The sequence below is a fragment of the Littorina saxatilis genome, linkage group LG1 (assembly GCF_037325665.1).
Source record: "Littorina saxatilis isolate snail1 linkage group LG1, US_GU_Lsax_2.0, whole genome shotgun sequence".
NCBI classification, from domain to species: Eukaryota; Metazoa; Mollusca; class Gastropoda; order Littorinimorpha; family Littorinidae; genus Littorina; species Littorina saxatilis.
This window is the reverse complement of record NC_090245.1, coordinates 100,824,486-100,845,848: the sequence shown is the minus strand read 5'-3', so window position 1 is coordinate 100,845,848 and position 21,363 is coordinate 100,824,486. Positions and strand designations below refer to the sequence as shown.

The 21,363-nt window shown below is 41.3% G+C and overlaps 2 protein-coding genes and 1 non-coding gene across 5 annotated transcripts in view; 2 read left to right on the top strand and 1 right to left on the bottom strand.

The window, feature by feature from the left end:
* LOC138947622 (neuroplastin-like) overlaps positions 1 to 2,798 on the top strand; it is a gene marked incomplete at its 5' end in the record, with an annotated part of 35,594 nt that extends 32,796 nt beyond the window's left edge. The window contains 2 exon segments of the mRNA XM_070319136.1: positions 489 to 618; positions 1,141 to 2,798. Of these exon segments, the coding sequence (XP_070175237.1) occupies positions 489 to 618; positions 1,141 to 1,207 (197 nt within the window).
* Positions 2,799 to 3,371: 573 nt separating this feature from the next.
* LOC138947644 (sorting nexin-24-like) lies at positions 3,372 to 16,796 on the bottom strand. Of its 3 annotated transcripts, none has more exons than XM_070319166.1 (7): positions 16,733 to 16,796; positions 13,632 to 13,840; positions 11,695 to 11,778; positions 9,596 to 9,700; positions 8,293 to 8,369; positions 6,146 to 6,234; positions 3,372 to 6,012 (listed from the first exon to the last, which is right to left on the bottom strand). In XM_070319166.1, exons 2-7 carry the CDS (start codon positions 13,731 to 13,733, stop codon positions 5,936 to 5,938), a joined length of 534 nt encoding a protein of 177 aa, XP_070175267.1. In that variant the 5' UTR covers positions 13,734 to 13,840; positions 16,733 to 16,796; the 3' UTR covers positions 3,372 to 5,935. The 3 variants fall into 3 exon arrangements, with proteins under 3 accessions (XP_070175267.1, XP_070175256.1, XP_070175275.1); XM_070319155.1 differs by lacking the exon at positions 16,733 to 16,796 and adding an exon at positions 16,499 to 16,710; XM_070319174.1 differs by lacking the exons at positions 13,632 to 13,840; positions 16,733 to 16,796 and adding an exon at positions 12,810 to 12,998.
* Trnas-gcu (transfer RNA serine (anticodon GCU)) lies at positions 10,412 to 10,485 on the top strand. The gene has a single exon. It is a non-coding gene; the product is annotated as a tRNA-Ser (tRNA).
* Positions 16,797 to 21,363: the final 4,567 nt, after the last annotated feature.

Sequence of the window (21,363 nt, the reverse complement as noted above, 5' to 3'; positions counted from 1 at the left end):
GACACATTTGGTCACATATGATCAAGGTCAAGGTCACTTTGACCCTTATGAAATGTGACCAAAATAAGGTAGTGAACCACTAAAAGTGACCATATCTCATGGTAGAAAGAGCCAATAAGCACCATTGTACTTCCTATGTCTTGAATTAACAGCTTTGTGTTGCATGACCTTGACCTTGGGTCAAGGTCACATGTATTTTGGTAGGAAAAATGTGTAAAGCATGTGAGTCGTATGGGCTTTGCCCTTCTTGTTTAATTAATTGTACAGATAATGAAATGCTGGCATTCATATTCACGAGCAGATTTCTACTGATTCCATTCAGACAACATATTCCTGGGTTCAGTGTGCAGATTGTGTCCATATTTACAACCAGACCGATACTCTTTCGTTTCATGTAACTCATTTCTGGATTCTTTTAGTTTGCGCATATTATACATGAAGTGTAGGTGTTGGTATTGAGATTGAAACAGATAGTGTTTGCCTTTCAGACAAGCTGGCTGCCTTGTGGCCCTTCCTGGGCATCGTTGCTGAGGTGGTTATCCTGTGTACCATCATCTTCATCTACGAAAAGAAACGCAACAAGGATGCGGCTGAGGATGAGGATCCCAATCAAGATGGGTCAGTTCTATGCCTATTCACACTTAGAGATGAGAGAACAAAGAAATGAAGTTTTCACAATCGGAACGCTCTTGAGACACCAGACGTGGCCTAGGGTAGTTAGACATAAGAGTCACTGCGGCAAACTGTAGGCTTCGTCCCAGAAACCAGATTGATCATCTAGCATGGCGGGAAACAAGAAGAATAAGACATTCAGTTGTTTTACTTTCAGCATACACGCTATCTCCTCATAAGATAAACAACAGACAAATGATGATAGATGATCACTTTCCCGTGGATGTTGTTTCTTTTAAGGATGGCAGGAAGCAAAATGACATGTTATAAGCCTAGCATGCTGAAACCTGCCAGTTTCTGCAGTAATAAGGGGTTCCCAAACTACTCAGTCATGCAGACTTTAACAGTTGCAACAGTTTATGTAGATTTTGGAGAGTGTGGCAGCGAGAGCTAAGTTGTGGTCTGAGAAGAACTACATCACATGGGATGCTTTGAATTAAGTATCTGACATCTGTCTTTTTCTTCCAGAGCTGCACCAGAGAAGAAATCGGAGGGTGTGCGTCACCGAGGAAGTGCCAACAACCCGAGAGCTTGAGCGCCTGGAAACAATGTTTGCTTTGTTTACAGTGAGGAGGTTCAGAGCTGTCTTCTAACTTACGCAATTTCTGACTATTAGCTTGTTTACAAAATTCACTTTTTTCGACTTTTGTTAGTATTATCATGAGAATTGTGCTGGATGCATGAGCTTCATCGTATTTTAGAACAGTGTTAGCAGCTTCTTCTAGGGGTTATATTGGGTCAGGATGGGATGAGAGGCTAACTCTATGGCTTCTGTTTACTTTCAGCAAAGACTGGCCTCGTGATTGATTTAACAGCTCCTCACTGTACACACTGCATACCTTGTGCATTTTTTTAAATTTCTCTCCGTCAGTCTATCTACAGTCTTACTGTTCTCTGTCCTCTTTGCCTGTCCACTCTTTTAGTTTCAGATTCTCCATCCATCTTTCTTCGTTTGGTCTTAATTCCGCCTGTGGGTGTCATTCTGGCATCTGTCCTTTGTTTCCATACTTTGTTTCCAATTGTCAGTCTTCAGCTGGTCTTCCCATTTCCGCCAGCCTCCCACCTTATATGTAGCAATGACTACACCCTGTAACATTATTGGTGTTTTAATCAGACCCTCTCCTTGATTCCAGTTTTATGTGTATATATATATACCGGTATATTCATGGTTCCCCCTTTTGACTACTGTGATTTTGAAGTTTCCTTTTGTCTTACAGATTTGCTGTTTTAGTTGAGCTGTATGGTGTTGTGCTGTGTGAGGTTAAGTGTGTGTTCCTCCGCTTCAAGGATTGTTTGTAGCTCTTTTTTTGTGCGTTTGAGCATTTGATACTGTATGAAGAGTTAGAGAATAATGTGCATTTTACTCAGAGAGCTTGGAACTTTGGAGAATGTTTGGGACTTTGTATGGTTTTAAGTGCCAAGTGAGTTTGCTTTGGTGGTGAATGTGTGTGGTTATGGCCGATTGAGTCAGTGCTATATGTTTTTGATTTATCATTTATAATGTATTTGTGGATTTCTTTGACTACTGAAATGTGTACTGGCTATTTCTTTCTAGTTTTCTTAATGATTTGAAAATTGTATGCAGTAGAAATTTAAATACTTAGTAATACTTAGAATTAATAGAAGAGTATTGCACAGGGAGACATCAGTTGGCTTTTTTGTTTCACACATTTTCTTTCTACAATCGAGTACAGATTAGATAAGCATTCTGTGCAAGCATATAACATTATGCACTCTGATTCTCTTGTGACCTTCAATAGGTCCTTTCTAGGAAAGTTAGTTCATTGTGGGTCTTGAACTGAACAAAATGCATATGGACGCCAGTGACACAAACTTTATTTGGAGTAGAGTAATACTTAAAAGTCCTTACCCGAGAACTTAAATCTGCCACGAGTTGTCAGCGTGTGCCCTGGTTTGCACGTTTTCTGTGCTACAGGCTTGATTGAAATGAAAAACAGAAAACTCGGGTGTGATGTTCATTGCATTGTCAGTTTTGTCTAAGTCACCGATCATCCATACCACTTTTGTCCACAGACACAGCTAAATTTTCATTGTGATGTTCTTTAGATTCGGCAGAAAAAATTTGTATGTATGTGCAGTTCTTTGATAATAAATTTGTCACCTTACTTTGTGTTCCTTGGTCTTCCCACTGATGTTGCACTGTATGATGAGAAAAAGGCACATTAGTGTGTGTATGCAGCCACACACACACATACAGTACACTCTTTCTCTATCTTTTCTTTCCCAATACTTCGTAATTTTGAGTGCTGATTTTCATTCTGTTTTAATATTTTCAGCAAAAGCAGAACATAGAAGTAAGCCGAAACTACAGCACATTCTCCGGGGACATGAAACTGGAGGTCAATCCTCCTGCTGAAAACGTACATCCAAGTTATACGTCTTTAGCTCACCCTTCTATTTGACAAGCAATTTTACACTTCTTTGAGAATATCAGCAAGAAAACAGTCTCACAAGGATGAAAAAGTATGGCTCATTGAATGAATTATTTGAATTCATTTCTTTGATAACCTCTCATTTCAATGTGCCTGGTAGCTGGAAATGTTCTGTACCCCAGAGACGTGAATATACCTTTCATTTTTGTTAGACTGGAGTCCCTTTCTTGATAACTATAGATGTATAATTTCACACGCATACATGCCTGCATCCACACATTACACACTTGTAGGCAAACACAAAGGTATTTATGAGACACCAATAGTTCATTGGTTATTTCACTAACTACATGCACAAACAAGTCTATTTTTCATGATGCTACAGGAGACGGCCATGAGTGGTAACTGAACTTGACACAGTATGCACATGAAGCTACACATCTTATTTGTAAGAAACAGCAAACATTTATGTCACAAAACTCAGGTTACCCTTCCAGCAAATGCTCCATAGTGATTCCTGATGAATTCATAGCTTTACTGATGAGCTGTTGCATTTCTGTCAAAAAATTCAGTATTGTAACACAACTTAGCTCTTATAGTTGTAATAAACACACGTGCCCAGGCCAACATAAATATGACAATACAAATTAAATTAATGAGGATGAAAATCACTTATTCATTTCAATGCTTGTTATTCTCTCAGGTGCCAGGAGATTGGTTCCAAATAACTCGCTCATAATTATTACACATGTATGCATTTTAGAGCGCTTACTTCCCTTTGTTCATCAGATCTCGTACAATACAGTTTTGTAGTTCACTTGCGTTGCTATCCGAATTCATGTAAAGTATGAGAACTGCTTTCATTTTTAAGCATCACAGTCTCATAAACAGCTGATGCTGTATCCTATTTTTCATCCAATGATAAATAAAGCCTTTCTATCAATAAACAAGTTGCGTGAATCGATATCAAAACATTATTTTAGTCAATATGTCAGATTGAAACAAAGACGAGATAACCACCAAGAAGAGCATTCCCAATATACAGGAAAAACGCCTTCAGGACGCCACCCACTTAAGGTCAAATTAGACTCTAAAGTATACACAAAAGAACATTCGTTACTTGAAAACATGTCCCAATACTGCAGATTGTTCACTGCAGGGACCCCCTTTTTACACCCCCGGTATAGGGGTGTGTATAGGATTCGGTCGATGTGTTTGTTTGTTTGTTTGTGTGTGTTTGTGTTCGCATATAGATCTCAAGAATGAACGGACCGATCGTCACCAAACTTGGTGAACAGGTTCTATACATTCCTGAGACGGTCCTTACACAAATTGGGACCAGTCAAACACACGGTTAGGGAGTTATTGGTGGATTAAGATTCTACAAGGACTTATAGAGGGACATATTAATGGTCAAAGGGAAATAACCTTCTCAGTTGGTGGCAGTGAGAATGGTAAGGACGGGGGTGTTTTCTTGTTATTAGAAACACGCACACAATCACACAATTTCTAACCTCTGAACCCTCTCAGAAACATGCTGACAACAGTGTTCCACATGATATAAAAGTGAAGGCACACCATGTTGTGCAACCTCCTCACGTACAGTGGAACCTCCCTGTTAACTCATTGTCTCCCAGGTACGGATATATCCGTACCCACTCATATGGCTCTATCTGACCAGGTACGGCTATATCCGCTCAAACTGTTAGCTTCAGTCGCTTCCTGTAACGTCCATCCAACGCCTGCATTCCAGCGTGTTGATACACAGTTACTACAATTCTGAATGACCTGCTGCAGCACAGCTGATCTCGGCTAAAAAATAAACTTGGTCAACATCGGTGGGGTAGAAAGTGTTAAGGCCTTGATAATTTAGATTAGAAAAAAATCAGGTCTGGGAGTCTTAAAAGGGGGGTACATTTACAGAGGTCATGAACATAAAATCTGAGAAAACAGGGTCTCAAAAGGGAGGGAGTCTTAACCCTTAGGCTGGTTGTCGCGACATATGTCGCGCTACTTTACGTATACTGTCACCTGGTTGTCACGACATATGTCGCGCTACTGGCTCAGTCTGTTTGGTCGGTTCCGATTACCTCCCATGGATGCGAAAACCTATATGACGGTTTTTCTGTATTTTTCTCTCTGTTAATTCACCAGTGGCTATGTAACCTGTGTTACAGAATTGCACCAGTGTAAGGGTTAAATTGGAAGGGGGGTTCCACTATAAATGTAATCCTCATGTCAAAATGATGTAACAGTTGGGTAAAGACATACAATGTTTGTGTTCTGGAGGTGTGAAGTTTACCTTTTCAGACTACAATATCACTGACATTTGAGTGTAAAAAGCTAACATTTAACAATGTAAATAAAAAATATATACATAACTGAATCATTTTGACAAACAATGAATTAATATAGCTGGTGAATATACAACTTAGACAAATGTCTCCCTTTCACATATATATTGTCGATAGCTTATTTCTCTATTTGAGTAATTTAAACAGTCATTTACTGCTAAGTTCAGTTGGCAATGTCCCCCTGCATTTTTGGCATAAGCAAGGGGGATAATTTTCTGGTTTGTTTTGGGATTTGGGGAAATGTTCAAAAATGTAATATTGGTTTGAATTTCTGGCATAGTAACTATGTATCAAAACTTTCAGCAATGAAAGTTCACGTTTAATGCTTGTGCGGTTTTCAGTTTCAGATTTGGACATTAGCACTCCTGCAAGACATACAAATATCAATATATGCTTAGAATTCTCGCTAAGAGGTATGATGCCTCCAGACGTTTCCAGGGTGCAGAATACGTACTGCACTATCACACACATTTAGCTCAGCTCTCTACAGCCCTCAAGCTCTGGAGTTGCTGTACCTCAGCTTGGAAAAGCTGTGTAGTCATTGTCGAAAAGACCCATTGTGACGCCTTCCGCTATAATGTCTGGTAAAGTCCCTGCAAAAGAAAACTCACGTTTATGCACCCGAGAAAAAAAAGATAAAGCACAACAACGCACATCACAGGAAAACAGAATCGCGAAAATAAATCACTTGGAATTTTGAGGTTGATGGTGTATTGTCAGTCTTACCTCTGTTAGTATCCTGCAGATAGGCATCCTCTGGGAAAGTGACAACAGCCTGGTGTGTTGGCATGTAGGTTACTGAGTTCTTTTCAAAGCTGCAACAAATGCATCAACATTCCCTCAGGCACAACGGAAATAGTTTCTCCCGCTGTCATATATCATAATCTGTCATATCATTCCCTTCCTATGAAATACAGAGAACTCCACACTGATTTTATTCATTAAGGAAAATCCAAACAGAGTTTATAGAATTTTTCCTCATTAACAAAACAGAACATTCGCAAGACTAAACTAGCTAGCTCGATCAATGCAGATGCACAGGTATACAAATTAAGACGAGATAATATAATTTTTAAAAACCAAGAATTTAGCTTAGTAAAGCACAATCGGCTTCTCACTGCAAGACTTCAAGAATCAAAGACAAAAAGCTTTGACATACTTCTGACTTCAAACTTATTTTGTCTATGATTGAACATCCTAAGGCCTAAAAAAAAAATAGGTGTGGTTACGGTAACCCGACCTACCCTATTTTTAGGGGCCGACCCTATCACTTTTTATTACATTTGTCAAAATAAAAAAAAATGAAAACAAGAAAACGAGTGCAGAAAACGCAATGAAAGCGAAAGCGCTCGAGTCGTCATGCAGACGCACACTTATTTCCCTGTCAAGCAGGTTTAATTTGTATACATTAGAAAAAAAAGTTTAAAAAAAAAAAGTGATTGCCTACCTTCTTACCCTATTTTTTTGGCTATGTTACCTTAACCACACCTATTTTTTTGGCTATGTTACCTTAACCACACCTATTTTTTTGGCTATGTTACCTTAACCACACCTATTTTTTTGGCTATGTTACCTTAACCACACCTTTATTTTGTGGCTATGTTACCTTAACCACACCTATTTTTTTGGCTATGTTATCATAACCACACCTATTTTTTTGGCTATGTTACCTTAACCACACCTATTTTTTTTGGGCTATGTTATCATAACCACACCTATTTTTTTTGGCTATGTTACCTTAACCACACCTTTTTTTTTGTTTTTGCCTAATCATAAACATGTCTTTCTTGATAATTGACTAAGAGAAAAAAAAAGAAAACTTCTGAAGCAGAACTGCTTTTGTACACCAACGAAGTTTTGTGTGTCTGCTGATCCTCTAATGTTTTTGTTCTTGAGAGATCAGAGCTCTAGGACTTCTGGTCAAATCCTATTCAGGTCACGTTATTCTCTGATTGTCTCCCTTGAATGATATTGGCAATTCGTATCATATGTGACAGTGTTTGAGGAAAAGGGAACACAAGTCGTACAACATGCTATTGAGTTGCATGCTGACAACTACAGGTGAATATTTACTGTTTTTTTTTAGTATTCTGTACTCCAAAAGATAACATTTGTAAACATATCAAATAGTTTTTTTGGCAAAATTAGAAAAATAAAACAGGTTATTTTCCTTATTACTCGATATCCCTTTGCACAGTTTCTGTAAATTTTGTACTTTCTGGATTGAATTAAAAAAACATAGGTGCAAGCCCCTGTGCATTTAAAAGCGTGAAATTCCCGCACTAAGAAAGATTGTTACTCAGCAACTTTTGCTCTAGTTTAAAGCCGGCCATTTGTGAGCCACACGAAATGCCAGGTAGAGAGGGTGTTTTCAACTTGTTGGAGTAAGCATGCAAGTTTGTTTGATAATTTAGTTCACTAAAAATACATACATGTAGTAGCTTGCATTTGCCATTATGAATGCTCAGATAAGTTGCAGACAGGCTAAAGAAATCATTAGCCACCTTCATCTTTTAACCTAACAATACATACAGTATTGCCTTATTTGTTTGATATTTAGTTACATGCATGTTTCTACTCCTTTACCCCAGTTCACCCCTCCTAAGAGAGTGTGTGAGAGAGAGAGAGAGAGAGAGAGAGAGAGAGAGAGAGAGAGAGAGAGAGAGAGAGAGAGAGAAACAGAGTGAGAGAGGGAGAGAGAGTGAGAGAGAGAAAGTGAGAGAGAGAGAGGGAGAGAAAGAAAGAGAGTGAGAGAGAGAAAGTGAGAGAGAGAGAGAGAGAGAGAGAGAAAGACAGAGAGACAGAGAGAGAGTGAGACTGAGAGAGAGACACAGAGAGAGAGAGAGAGAACTACAGGGGTACTGTATTCTTACTCAAGGCCGTCGTCCTCCATACTGATATCCAGGAACTCAAAGACCGCCTTTGGCATTGCTTCATGATACACGACGCCCTGAAAAATATATAAATCACAAATAACATTTAAGCCACTGCTTTTCATGTTTCCAGCAGGGTCCCCCATATATTTCAAGAAATTTAAAAAAAATATATAATATAAATTATGTAATCTTCTTTATTTCAAGATTCGTTTTTAAAAATATTGTTTTCTATAAATTGACGCAGTAAGCACATCTGTGACTGAATGTTTTTTAACCCTGGCATGTGTACCCCACACGAGCCACCTTTTATGGACTGTATATAAATATCATTCTTGTTTGGAGGATACCCATCAGCCACTGCTGTCTCTTGCATGCTGGCTTGGAAACATGAATACACACATACAGGGGAGAAAAAAAATGGGTAGCTCCGTACTGTATGGCCGCTCACTTTCTTCAGCGAGAAAGCAGCCCGAATTTCCATGAGGGTAACCTCACAGGACTATATGAAATCTTATCTTTATCCAAAGGAATCGGTAGGGAATTGTTTCGAACATTGTTGAAATACTGTAAAAAAAAAAAAAAAAAAAAAACTACAGGCACACAAAAAGCTATTTCTCCCAAATGCCCTCTTGTCCTGGTTCTGCCAGGTACACAATGAACCAGGGATCAGACTGTATTTATCTCATTCACATATGACGTGTGCATCATCATCAGAAAATAGCACCAAGTTGTCTGAAAATAGCATCAGCTGCAGTAACTGTCATATCACACTAGTTTGAAGAACGAAGCATCATGCTACAGTCTTTGACTACACCTAGTCCGTTTCAACCCTTCTTGTCTAATTCAATGCCATGATCAGTGCTTGCGTGAAGCTTTGAGCGCAGTTATCGTCCATGTCCACAACATGAAATGGCTGAACCTTCTCCTTCAGATCTGCAGTCTTTAAAAAAATTGTGTGCGATTTCAGTAAGAATGCATATCCCACGGAATGAGCGTATGGCTGCCTAAATGGCGTGGTAAAAACGGCCATAAACGTAAAAATCCAATTGTGCAAAAACGTGAGTGAACGTGAGACAGAGTTTCAGCCCATGAACAAATAAGAAGAAGAGTTAGAATGCATCAAATATGCAAGAATCACAGGAAAGTGTGATCCCTGAAGAACCCAGTACCCGAGTTACACATCAATGCATAATATTACCAACTGTAAGTGCAAATTATGATGCTGTTTTTGTTCTCTATCTCTCTCTAAAACATAACATTAAAATGGACCAATGAGGCAGGACAAAATGAGTGACTTTACCTGCAAATAAACTTCTAGCGCAAAACGCCGATGTTCCAGAACTTTGTTGTTCCACTTCAGTACTTTCTTTGGGGGGAACTCTGGACACTTCATCAGCTTTTTGATCTGAAAAACAGCAAATTCACAATTAAGACAAGTAAAATTAAGCTCCTGCCTTTTTATCTTGTTTCACATGCATTGTAGACATACGTCAGCCTCCAGAGACTAACAAAAAATGACAAAGTAACAGCTTTTATCCTACATACGTGAGAGAGACACCTGTGAGATAATAATCGTTCAAATCACATGTGTGTATATCATGTAAATGAGGTCATGTCAAGCAAGTCTGGCAGGGACCTGTTTTTCCACGGCTTATGATGCCAAAGTCACCGAGACAAACGTCATTATAGAAACAAAAATTGCGCTCGCTAATTACCCTCGATGAATCTTTAGAACTAACACGTCACGCCGCACTTTCAGAGTGACGTTTCTTTGCTTTGACGTAATAGATTGCAGGAGGCTTTAGAAGAGATGGAGGTTCCAAAACAAGCGTCTTCAATTTAGCTGCCTCGACTGCAGGACATTTTCAGTAAAATACACGTAAGTACAGTATGTAGGATAAACAGAATACTACATGGCTTGATGTATCGTACCAGATTTACACTCGTTGCTTTTTCAAATAGTGAACAGCTCGCTTTCGCTCGCAGTTCAATATTTTAAAAAACTACTCGTGTAAATCTGGTACGACACAGCAAGCCATGTAGTATTCTCTATATAAAGCACGCACCACAGAATAATTCCATGCTCTCCGCACTGAACAATATTAAACAATGAACCGGCCCCCGTAGCGCAGTGGTTAGCGCATCGGGCTGCTGGTCGGGAGGTCGTGGGTTCGAATCCCATCAGGGTCATGTGGGTTTTTCGGGCTACGATCGGCTCCTACCCAGAGTGGAAGTGCTATGGTTCCTATGGGAAGGCTGGGATCACACAGCCGAGTGTCATTCACTTAGCGAATGCGACTTTGAGGGTGCTCAGGTTCTGATTACCTGACCAACACCGCAGGTGCGGCAGTTCTCAGGCCTGGTTGACGCCAGGATATATTATGACAGTAAGTGTAGAGTGCTGCCCTGTCACGTAGTCTCAAACCAAAATTGGAAATCCACGGCATCATCATTATAATCATCCTCATCTCATTAATCATCCAACATTATAAATTGTCCTTGCTCTTGTGGCCCTTCATGACAGGAGCTCGCATGGTGACCTTGGTCTCGGTGTTCCTGTTCCATCGATCCTTCCCTGAATATAGTAGTTCTGCTGTCAGTCTTCAACGTGTGACGTTCTGGGGGATCGACGGAGGGACGTAGTGGCGGTCTGCTCTCTGGAGGGGACGCTCACTCAGTCTGGATCCGCGATTTAGCAGTCAATGTCGTTAGTAGGGGGCATAGTAGGTAGTGGGCTGCATCCGTTGGCTCGGGACAGACCCACTACTGAAAACCGTCGAAGTGACTCAGCAGAAGTGCAGTGTCATCTTCCGAGGGTAGCCTACCGCAGCGACCCGACATCCCTCCCTGGAGCGTCTGTAAAATCGACAAGTCTGGCAGCGGAACGAAATTCAGATGTGGATGGAGCAGTGAATGCAGGGACGGGGCGGCGTGAAAGCACACCGGAACAAGGAACAGGTGTAAGGGAAAAAATAAATAAAAAAATAAAAAATAAATATATATATTAAACAATGAATAACAACACATAATTTCAACACTTAATAACATCAGTATCTGGATTTGTGCTCTCTTTGTCGATTCTGGTGTAGCATCAGGTGAGGCTGGACAGGCTGAGACAGAATTGACAGTCCCTCCTGCACTGAGGACAGATAAACTGACGTTGGTCTGTCTGTCTGGCTTTGGGGTTTTCTCATCAGTCTCGTTGTTTCAAACTGCTTGGCAAGTGTCTCCGAGCTTTGAGTTCAAGGGGTCTCCAAGCTGATCCTTCTGAGGCTGGGGTTTCTCTTGTGTTCAGGTCGATGTTTGTTTGCCTGTGGGATGCTTTCCCTGCTCAAGTTCACCGTACATGAGAATGAGATCTTTAGGGATCCAGTCATTATGTAGCATTACAAACTATACCTGCTTGTGTAGCTCCTCAAATTCTGAATAGCGCCTCTCAACCATGTGATGCTGACCGGACACCCATATATCCACAGTAAATACCTGGAGCAAAGAATAAAAGCCACATATCACACGGAGAACGCAGGAAATATCCTCTACAAATCACTATTCAAGCAGAGTAGTAGCAGCAGGCCCGCTTAATTAAGCCCTATCAATCTTTCAGTTGTTACTTGAGTAATCAGTATGTATCTACCATAGAATCAAGAGAGAACCACAGAGCTACATAATGGTCGGTATTGATGTGCACAAACACTATCCGATATCCATTGCATTTGCAACACGCACAATTATTAAAAAAAAATATTAAAAAAATCAAACTCAGGGTGAACATTTTGACAATCAGTCAGTGCATGTGACGACGAATTTAATTTGAGCGTGCGTGTGTAAGAGAGAGAGAGAGAGGGAGACAAGACAAGACAAGACAAAATCTTTATTATCGAGGGTAATAGATAAGCAAGAATATTGCTTTTTTACATCCAGCCCTCGCCCTAATATAGGGTCAACAAGAACAGAAAACAATATAATTAAAGAACTATCACATCAAACTTAATACATTATAACTGTATATATATACAGATACAAATTTAAAAATAAATTGTCATGCTGCATTTTAAGTACAATTTCCAATGATAAAAAGTGTCAATTTTTAACATAACTTAATTTAGATCTGCATACATTATTATAACTTTGTTTAACATGCACATACATTTTAAATGAATTTATGAACCATTCAGCACATGTTTAGTTGCATTATGTGCGACATATAATTTTTTTTGAAGCTGTCTGTGTTTGTTTTATGCTTAAGAAAAATAGGCAGAGAGAGAGAGAGAGAGAGAGAGAGAGAGAGAGAGAGAGAGAGAGAGAGATTAATTCATTAATTAATTACCAAATGCTCTCTGAACAAAATCTGTTTGGCACCGTCGTTGTACCTTTTTGAGACGCACGCGCGTGGGTGTGTGTGTGTATACATACATGTGTGCGTGTGTGTGTGTGTGTGTGTGTGTGTGTGTGTGTGTCTTAGAGAGAGAGAAAAGGGGGAGGGTCTCAATCAATGTGTACTTTTTACAACTTACCGTGTAGACCGCGTCATCTTCTTTCACTTTTCTATACGCTGGAATTGAAACCCTGATTAACATATTTCGTTTTTCTCTGTCTACTGTTGGAATCAGGGATTGGTGATGTGTTCAGTTTACCTCCAAGAGAACAATAATGTCAATACGGTAATGACTTCGAAATCGGAAGTAAACAGCGCATTTGTTCTTACCTTCATTATTGGAGACGCCCATAAGGGGAAGCAATTGCTTCAGCTCTATGTTCCGTTCTGCACTATGGAAGCGATGTACCTATCTGGATCTGGGATATGGATGCCCCACTTGGTCAAAAATTCTCTGTACGTCTGGCTACGTTCTTTACAAAGCCTAGATTTTTCTGAATTTCGTGAGATTGGAGACATACAGAGAAGATACTCACTATACGTCTCTGGTGAGACTGACACCATTGACAATCTACGAAAAATAATTGCAGAAAAAGAAATGATAAAAATTCTCACTCAGCACAAGAAGCCAGAACTTGTTGAATTTAGGTATGTATTTGCCATCGTGAAGGGAATAATGATCTTATCTTATCAAAACCACCGATTAACCCCCCCCCCCCTTTTTTTATGGAGGGGGGGGGGTTAAACCCCGCTTTGATTGACATTTTTTGGAGGCAGTGTGTCCAAATTTACCTTTAGGTATTTTAATACTTTCTCCCTTTTTAGGCCTGATTATATGTGTGATTACCTTGACACTTGATTACCTTGACACTTGATTACCTTGACACTTGATTACCGCTTGACACTTGATTACCTTGACACTTGATTACCTTGACACTTGATTACCTTGACACTTGATTACCTTGACACTTCCTTCTCTGGGCTTGACGCGAACAGATGTCCTTCTCGTCGCTTCAGGGCAGGGTGGCAGCCGTCCTGACCTTCTGCCGCTGGATGGTAGCATGCCGGAACTGTGATCTTACTCAGTTCGATCCCGTTTCTTTCGGTAAAGTTGTCTCTAGCGTTTCTGACGTCACTGATAATGTGTTTGTGCTTTTCCGGGTCGGTTATCTGCATTGAAAATGAGATTGTTACTGTCATTCAAATGTTTTTTTCCGGCTGTTCAGGCTGGCTGGCTAGTTTAAGTTTAACGTCCTCACAGGAGCCTATTAGGGACATATGAGGTGTTTATATGCTAAACGGCTGTTCAGATATTAGCCTGCAAGCATATTATATCTCGCAGTGCCGGTGTGATATTCAGAGCTGCTCAGACTTTAAATTTAACTGAAGAGCACATTGCCTGTTGTTAAAAAGCAAAGAAAAACAAGTCGCGTAAGGCGAAATTACTACATTTAGTCAAGCTGTCGAATTCACGGATTGAAACTGAACTCACTGCATTTTTTCACCAAGACAATACAGCTTCGTCAATCCCTGCGAGAAGGAAATCGCTCATTTTTCACGTGCAAAACGCAGTGAAATCGACAAGCCAGAATAGCGCGGTAGCGTAATGCGCTATAAGGGAAAGCGCGTTTTTCTGTATTCTTGTTAACTTTCTGACCTTGTTTTAAATACAACATATCATATCTATATGTTTTTGGAATCAGGAAATGATAAAGAATAAGATGACATCCTTTTTGGATCGATTTCTTAAATTTTAATCGTGGTACTAATTAACCTGTTTTTGTTAATTGTGATCACATTTTAAGAGTAAACATGACATATGTGTGTATATTTTTAAATTCAGAATTTGATGAAGAATACGATGCAACCAATTTTAAATCTGTTTGCGAAAAATCGCTTTTAATGACAACTTTAATGAGCAAACTCATTAATTAGTATTTAAGCCTCCAAGCGCAAATGCAATACCAAAGTCCAGGCTTCGCCGAAGATTACTTCACCAAAATTTCAAACGAATTGGTTGAAAAATGAGAGCGTGATCGACAGTGCCGCCTCAACTTTCACAAAAAGCCGGATATGGCGTCATCAAAGATATTTATCAAAAAACTGAAAAACCCGTTGGAAATATCATACTCAGGAACTTTCATGTTGAGTTTCATGAAGATCGGTCCAGTAGTTTCTCGGAATCGCGTTATACACACACACACACACACACACGGCACACACACACATACATACACCACACCCTCGTCTTGATTCCCCGTCTATGTCAAAACTTGACTAAAATTTTTATATAAAAACGACTCTTCCTTTTGCTCCGTTAAACAGAGATGGTTCTGTCTGATTCCAGCAGACTTGACGTGGTTGATAGTGGCTTTAAACTAACGTTGAAGCAGACATATGGCCTCGTGGCTGATTCCAGCAGACTTGACATGGTTGATAGTGGCTTTAAACTGACGTTGAAGCAGACATGCTCTAGGTTGATTTCCCGCGGGCAGACTTGGCTGACTCCGTTGTTGAACGGTAGCTCAGTACTGATGTTAAAGCAAAGATGATTGTGGCTGATTTAAACAGGCTTATACTAAGTTGTTGGATCATAGCTTGAAAATCGTGATGTCAGTTTGAATTATTCTGACTGCGCGATAGTGTTTAAACTCAGCTTTATAGGCTGGCTGGCCCAAGACTGGTGCGGTATACACACACATTTTATATCCTATTCAGTAGGTTATTGTGCAGACGATCATACCAGAAAGGAACGGTAAGCTATGACCCTCTGAAAGAAACTAGTAGGCTACTAATATGTGAAATAAAATGTGTTATTATGTCTAAACATAAGAACGCAACAGGGTCTCTGGCAATGGCAGGCAATAAGCAACATGGGATGAGCAAGGAGCTTTTAATGACTATTACACCAGAAAGCCAAATCCAAACCGGTCATGAGATTGAGCAATTTAATTATCTCTTTGGTCCGTAAGGATGGGATCGTCTTGTGTGGCCCGGCTAAAAGCCAAAATAAAAAATAACACGCCTTTGTATTTATTAGCTATTTCTTATATGCTGACTGTTAGCAAATGATAACAGACATGTAGAGGAATGTAATATCTAAATGAGCCGGCAATTCTCTCAAATCATCTCCGACTCTGATGCTTATTGTCTTCGACATCCCACAGTTGAGTTGCTTTTATTGCTGCGTTTTATTCAGACTTGACTCTGTACGCTGTATACAGTAGGCTACTGTACTCGTGTAGCAATGAGCATAATATGGTATGGACCAGGAACTTCAGCGTCTCAATTTCCCTGTAAGGTAATAAAAATTATATTGTACTACGTTGCAAGCTCCTGGAGCAATTTTTAGATTAGTGCTTTTGTGAACAAGAAACAATTAACAAGTGGCTCTATCCCATTCCCCCCCCCCCCCCCCCCCCTTTCCCCGTCGCGATATAACCTTCGTGGTTGAAAACGACGTTAAACACCAAATAAAGAAAGATAAAGAAAGCGTCTCAATTCCTAAAATAACAGTAACGATAGTTTTAACTATATATTTATTAGAATAGTATATTAGACTGTTAAAACGAAACAAAATATCATGCATCTTCTGTCAGCCTGTTCAAGTGTTCGTCGGCCTTTCACGAATTTGTCTGAACTTAAGTTTTTAGTTGACGCTTTTATTGAGAAAAAATACAGTATGTACACACGAAACACGGTCTTTTTATCTAATGAGCTGGGACTGGATCAATGAATTCGTAAGCACACGACACATTCTTTCACAAGGAATCTTACTTTTCCTTGTAACATATATATGCATCTTTACTATAAAGTGATTTCACTCACCTTTGAACATCGATACGAAACTGAATCCGAGGAAAGAAAACCACTTCACTGACAAACTATTATCAAATGAGAGAAGAAAATATAAGCTTTACGCCCTCACGGCCAAGCTATTATAGGGACATGTCAGACGAGAAAACCCGCCGCTTTGTATTATCATCAAATATGTAGCCTCCTTGCCAATATCTTCCGTAGTGTGTTCTCTCTTTCTACTGAACTATCACACAAAATACTCACATGATTCGACACACCAGGAAGATGGAGGTGGGGGCTGGGGGGAGGCGGAGGAGGTGGGAGATGGGCGTAACACCTTTGAAACTGAAGCTGTTGGACATGTGACATACACGTACACACTGAGGGAGTCTAGAACGTATAATCATCCAATTGTTCAGAAACCAGCAGCAAAGGCATTAGCTTACATTCATATAGGAAGATAAGCAGGGCTGGGCTTATCACGGTGTGTGTGTGTGTGCGCGTGTGTGTGTCAGTGTTAGTGTGTGTGTGTTAGTGTGTGTGTGTGTGTGTGTTAGTGCCACGGTGTGTGTGAGTGTTAGTGTGTGTGTGAGTGTGTGTTACATACATATACATATAGGAAGATAAGCAGGGCTGGGCTTGTGTGTGTGTGTGTGTGTATGTGTGTGTGTGTGTGTTAGTGTGACTGTCAGTGTGTGTGTGTGTCAGTGTGTGTGTGACTGTGTCAGTGTGTGTGTCAGTGTGTGTGTCAGTGTGTGTGTCAGTGTGTGTGTGTGTGTGTGACATACATATACAAGTTTAGAAAAATAAGCCGGGCTGGGCTTGTGTAGCTGGCAAGTGGCAGTGAACACCCCCCCTCTCCCTCTTTTAAGACCTCCAAAAATCTGAGAAAGTCAGGTCTTAAAAAGGAGGGAGTCATAAAATGGGGGCAAATTTACAGAGGTTATGAACAGAAAATCTGAGTCTTAAAATGGAGGGAGTCTTAAATTGGGGTGTCTTGTGACAAGGGGGATTCCACTGTATTCGCCGACACACCGAGCAGATGTGACAAAGAGGTTCATTGCAGACTTCTGACCAGGAAGTTTTGTCCGGCCGTGCTATTCAGTTGTGTGTCAATATCTGGGCGATAGTTGTTGGGGGAAATGCGCCAGAACTGGATAGTGCAGTACACATGTGTGTCAGTGTCGTGTGTGTGTGTGTGTGTTTGTGTGTGTGTATGTCAGTGTGTGCCGTGTGGGTGTGTGTGTGTGTGTGTGAGTGGGTGTGTGTGCACGGTGTGTTTGTGTGTGTGTTTGTGTGTGTGTGTGGTTTGTGTGTGTGTGTGTGCGTGTGTGCCGTATGTGTTTGTGTGTGTGTGTTTGTGTGTGTGAGAGTGTGTGTGTGTATGTGTGTGTGTGTGTTTCAGTTGTGTGTGTGGGTGTGTGTTATAACCAGTGTTCTAAATTGTCTCGCCAACAGGCTGTTGGGATGCACAGGTTTTTTTTGACACATGCATCATTGCAACAGATGTAGCAGACATTTCCTTCTGATTTATTTCCTTGTGATAAGAGAACGGCCAGCTTCTCACCCTCTCACAATTTATTACTGCACTGTCACTGTCACACACACGCACACGCACGCACGCACACACGCACGCACACACACACACATAGCCTACACATACACACACACACACGTACACACACATACACACACACACGCACACGCGTGGTTATAAAACACACTCACACATACACACACACTCACACACTCAACGTGGCACTCGCACTCACACACACATACACACACACACACACTGCTCACACTCACACACACATACACACACACACACACACACACATTCACACACACGGCACACACACACCGCCACTGACACACACACACACGCACAGCGGTGACACGCACACGCACACACACACACGCGCGCGTACGGGCACATGCACACCAATTTAAAACATTCACCCGGAAGACATGGGAAAAAATTATTGACTACACAATGTACAAAAGGATCATTCGCAAAACAGCGGTGACCACAGGCTATTGCTCTTTTTTTTTTAGTTGTTTGACATTGGCCTTACCCCCTCCTTCGCCCCCCCCCCCCCCCTAAAAAAAATGATACGTTGTTCGAAGCAGAGACAAGTCCAGATGTGACTGACCACACGACGACACACACACACATACACACAGTACACTGGCACACACACACACTGGCACACCGTTGCACACACACGCACACACACACACTGACACACACACACACTGACACACACACACACACAAACACACATACACACACGTGGGCACCCTCCAACATAAACACATACATATACTTAAAAACAAATACAAACTTAAAAAAAGCAAATGTCTGATTATAACCAATAACACAAAATTCCTTTGTCAGTGTCGTACCCACCCTCTAATTTCCGCCCCTTCTCAGTCCCCATCCTCTTGTAACAAAAACCCCACCACCCATGAACGTCAATGGCGACTTTTGGCTGTTGTACTTCAAACTCTTGAGGGCAGAATATACCTGCGCAGTTTCAACGGCACAGACGACGCACTGCATATTATTGATGCTGCGGTAGGGATTATGACGAGTACTTGGCCTGTTTTCCTTTCACGCAACGTGTAGCGGGCTGGGATAATCTGCAGTGCGTCGTCTGTCCTGCTGAAGTTACATAGATGAGCCTTACCAACAGTGTCCCTTTGTTGGTGAATTAGCCTTTAGTGTCTGACCAACCCTCAGGCCTGCGGGTAAATGGGAGTTTATGTGGTGGAAGTTTCAAAGGGTCGGTTTTCGTATCGGGACTGGTTTTATTAAGCCATTTCTTTTGACGGTGATCGTTGGGGTAGCGTTCTTTTTTGTTTTCAAACTTCAGACTATCCCTTACGAACATGCCCACAACCAACCAAACCCCTCAATTCTTAACATGTGACCGTGTTCTGCCAGCGTGGTTCGATTATAGCCAAGGGTCGTCGCCGGGTTCTTCGCGCCAATTCTAACAAGAGATGAAGATGTCGCTCCCGGCAGAAAATGCCCGGATATTGGAAGGGTAAGTGTGTGTGTGTGTGTGTGTGTGTGCCGGTGTGTGTGTGTGTCGTCTTGTGTTTCCGTTACCCCGTATGCGTGTGCGAGTGTGAGTATGTGTGTGTGTGTGCTTTTTCGTAAATGTAAGGACAAAATGCCTTCTCTCTGATTCAGTCATATCTGCAATTTTCCTTTATTTGTAGTGCCAATTTAAGAAGGCAATACCAGCCTTAGAGGGGAAAAAAAGAGGAGGAGAAGAACAATCCCAAGTTAGTGTAACATCTGTTCCTATTATGTTTTATTTGTCTTGTGTAAATACAGTAGTTCATTAAACACATCCTTATAACTGCTCTTTTTAAAAATGTGCGCCTTGAGTCGCCTTGTGGTGAGATATGTGCGCGTTAAAAATTCTCGTATTATTATTATTATTATGAAAAAAAATGTTTTTACAAGATTACAACACTTTAATGATTTCAAAAAATGTGAGTTTTATTTTGAAAAAGTGTTACAGGTGGTCATTATGTTTCTCATGTAAAGTGAGATGATGGTTGATGGTCAATGTTTTTCAGATGTCCGAAGTGTAAACGTCATGGGTTTCGGTTAGAATCCAGTCATCGACAAAGTACGGGGTGCTGGGAGTGGCTGACGTACGTCCAGCGAACGGAAGGTCGTGACATCAAACACGAGTTCAAAACAGGCAAAGAACGCACCGTCGGTGGTCGGAAGATTCGTGTGGATGGCTACGACCCCGTCAACCATCTCACGTATCAATATGATGGCTGCTACTACCACGGACATGACTGTCACCTCACTCGAAAAATCCCGTCGCGATATAACCTTGAATGGTTGAAAACGACGTTAAACACCAAATGAAGAAAAGAAAGAACTCGAAAAATGGACCCCCAACTGAAAAAGAAGCGGGCCGACCACACCGAACAGGTGACAACCTATTTGTCTGCGATTGGTTGTCACGTCATCACAATGCGAGAGTGTGAATGGCAAGCACACAAACAAGCCAACACCAACATCCTCAACGTTGTCGGTGACGTGGTGCCAAAAGGTGAAGCTTGGAAGCCTTGGAAAACGACGGTGGAAGGACTCACATACGGTTCTCATTTTGCCGGGTGAGTTGTTTGATGTGGTAGAAGTAGACACTGAGGTCCCAGAAAACTTGAAGTCCAAGTTTCAGAAATACTGCCCCATCTTTAAAAATGCGATGGTGGAGCGCACAGACCCGGCTCGGTGACTGAATAGTGCAACAGTTTGCCACACGGAACGACATGATGAAACAGCCTCGCCGCAGTTTCGAGACAACAAAGACCATGATAATCACGCCGCTGCTGCGCTGGTTTCTACAACAGGGGCTCAGGATAACGCATATTCACCAAGTGGTACAGTACCAGTCTTCCACATGCTTTGAAGTCTTTGCTGCTCAGGTCATACATGCAAGAAGCCTGAGAGGCTGACAGCGACCCTGCCAAAGCTATCATCGGTTCGGCCTTCCAACTTTTGGTGTGCATGCGTGTGTGTGTGTGTGTGTGTGTGTGTGAGTGTGTGTGTGTAGGTGTGCATGCGTGCAGGTGTGCATGCGTGCAGGTGTGCATGCGTGTGTGTGTGTGTAGGTGTGCATGCGTGCAGGTGTGTATGCGTGTGTAGGTGTGCATGCGTGTGTGTGCATGCGTGCAGGTGTGTATGTGTGTGTGTAGGTGTGCATGTAGGTGTGCATGCGTGCAGGTGTGTATGTGTTTGTAGGTGTGCATGCGTGTGTGTGTAGGTCAGTGTGTATGGGTGTGCGTGTAGGTGTGCATGCGTGTGTGTGTGCCGTGTGTGTGTGTTCTCTGATGTTAATCTAATTCTTTTTTTCCTT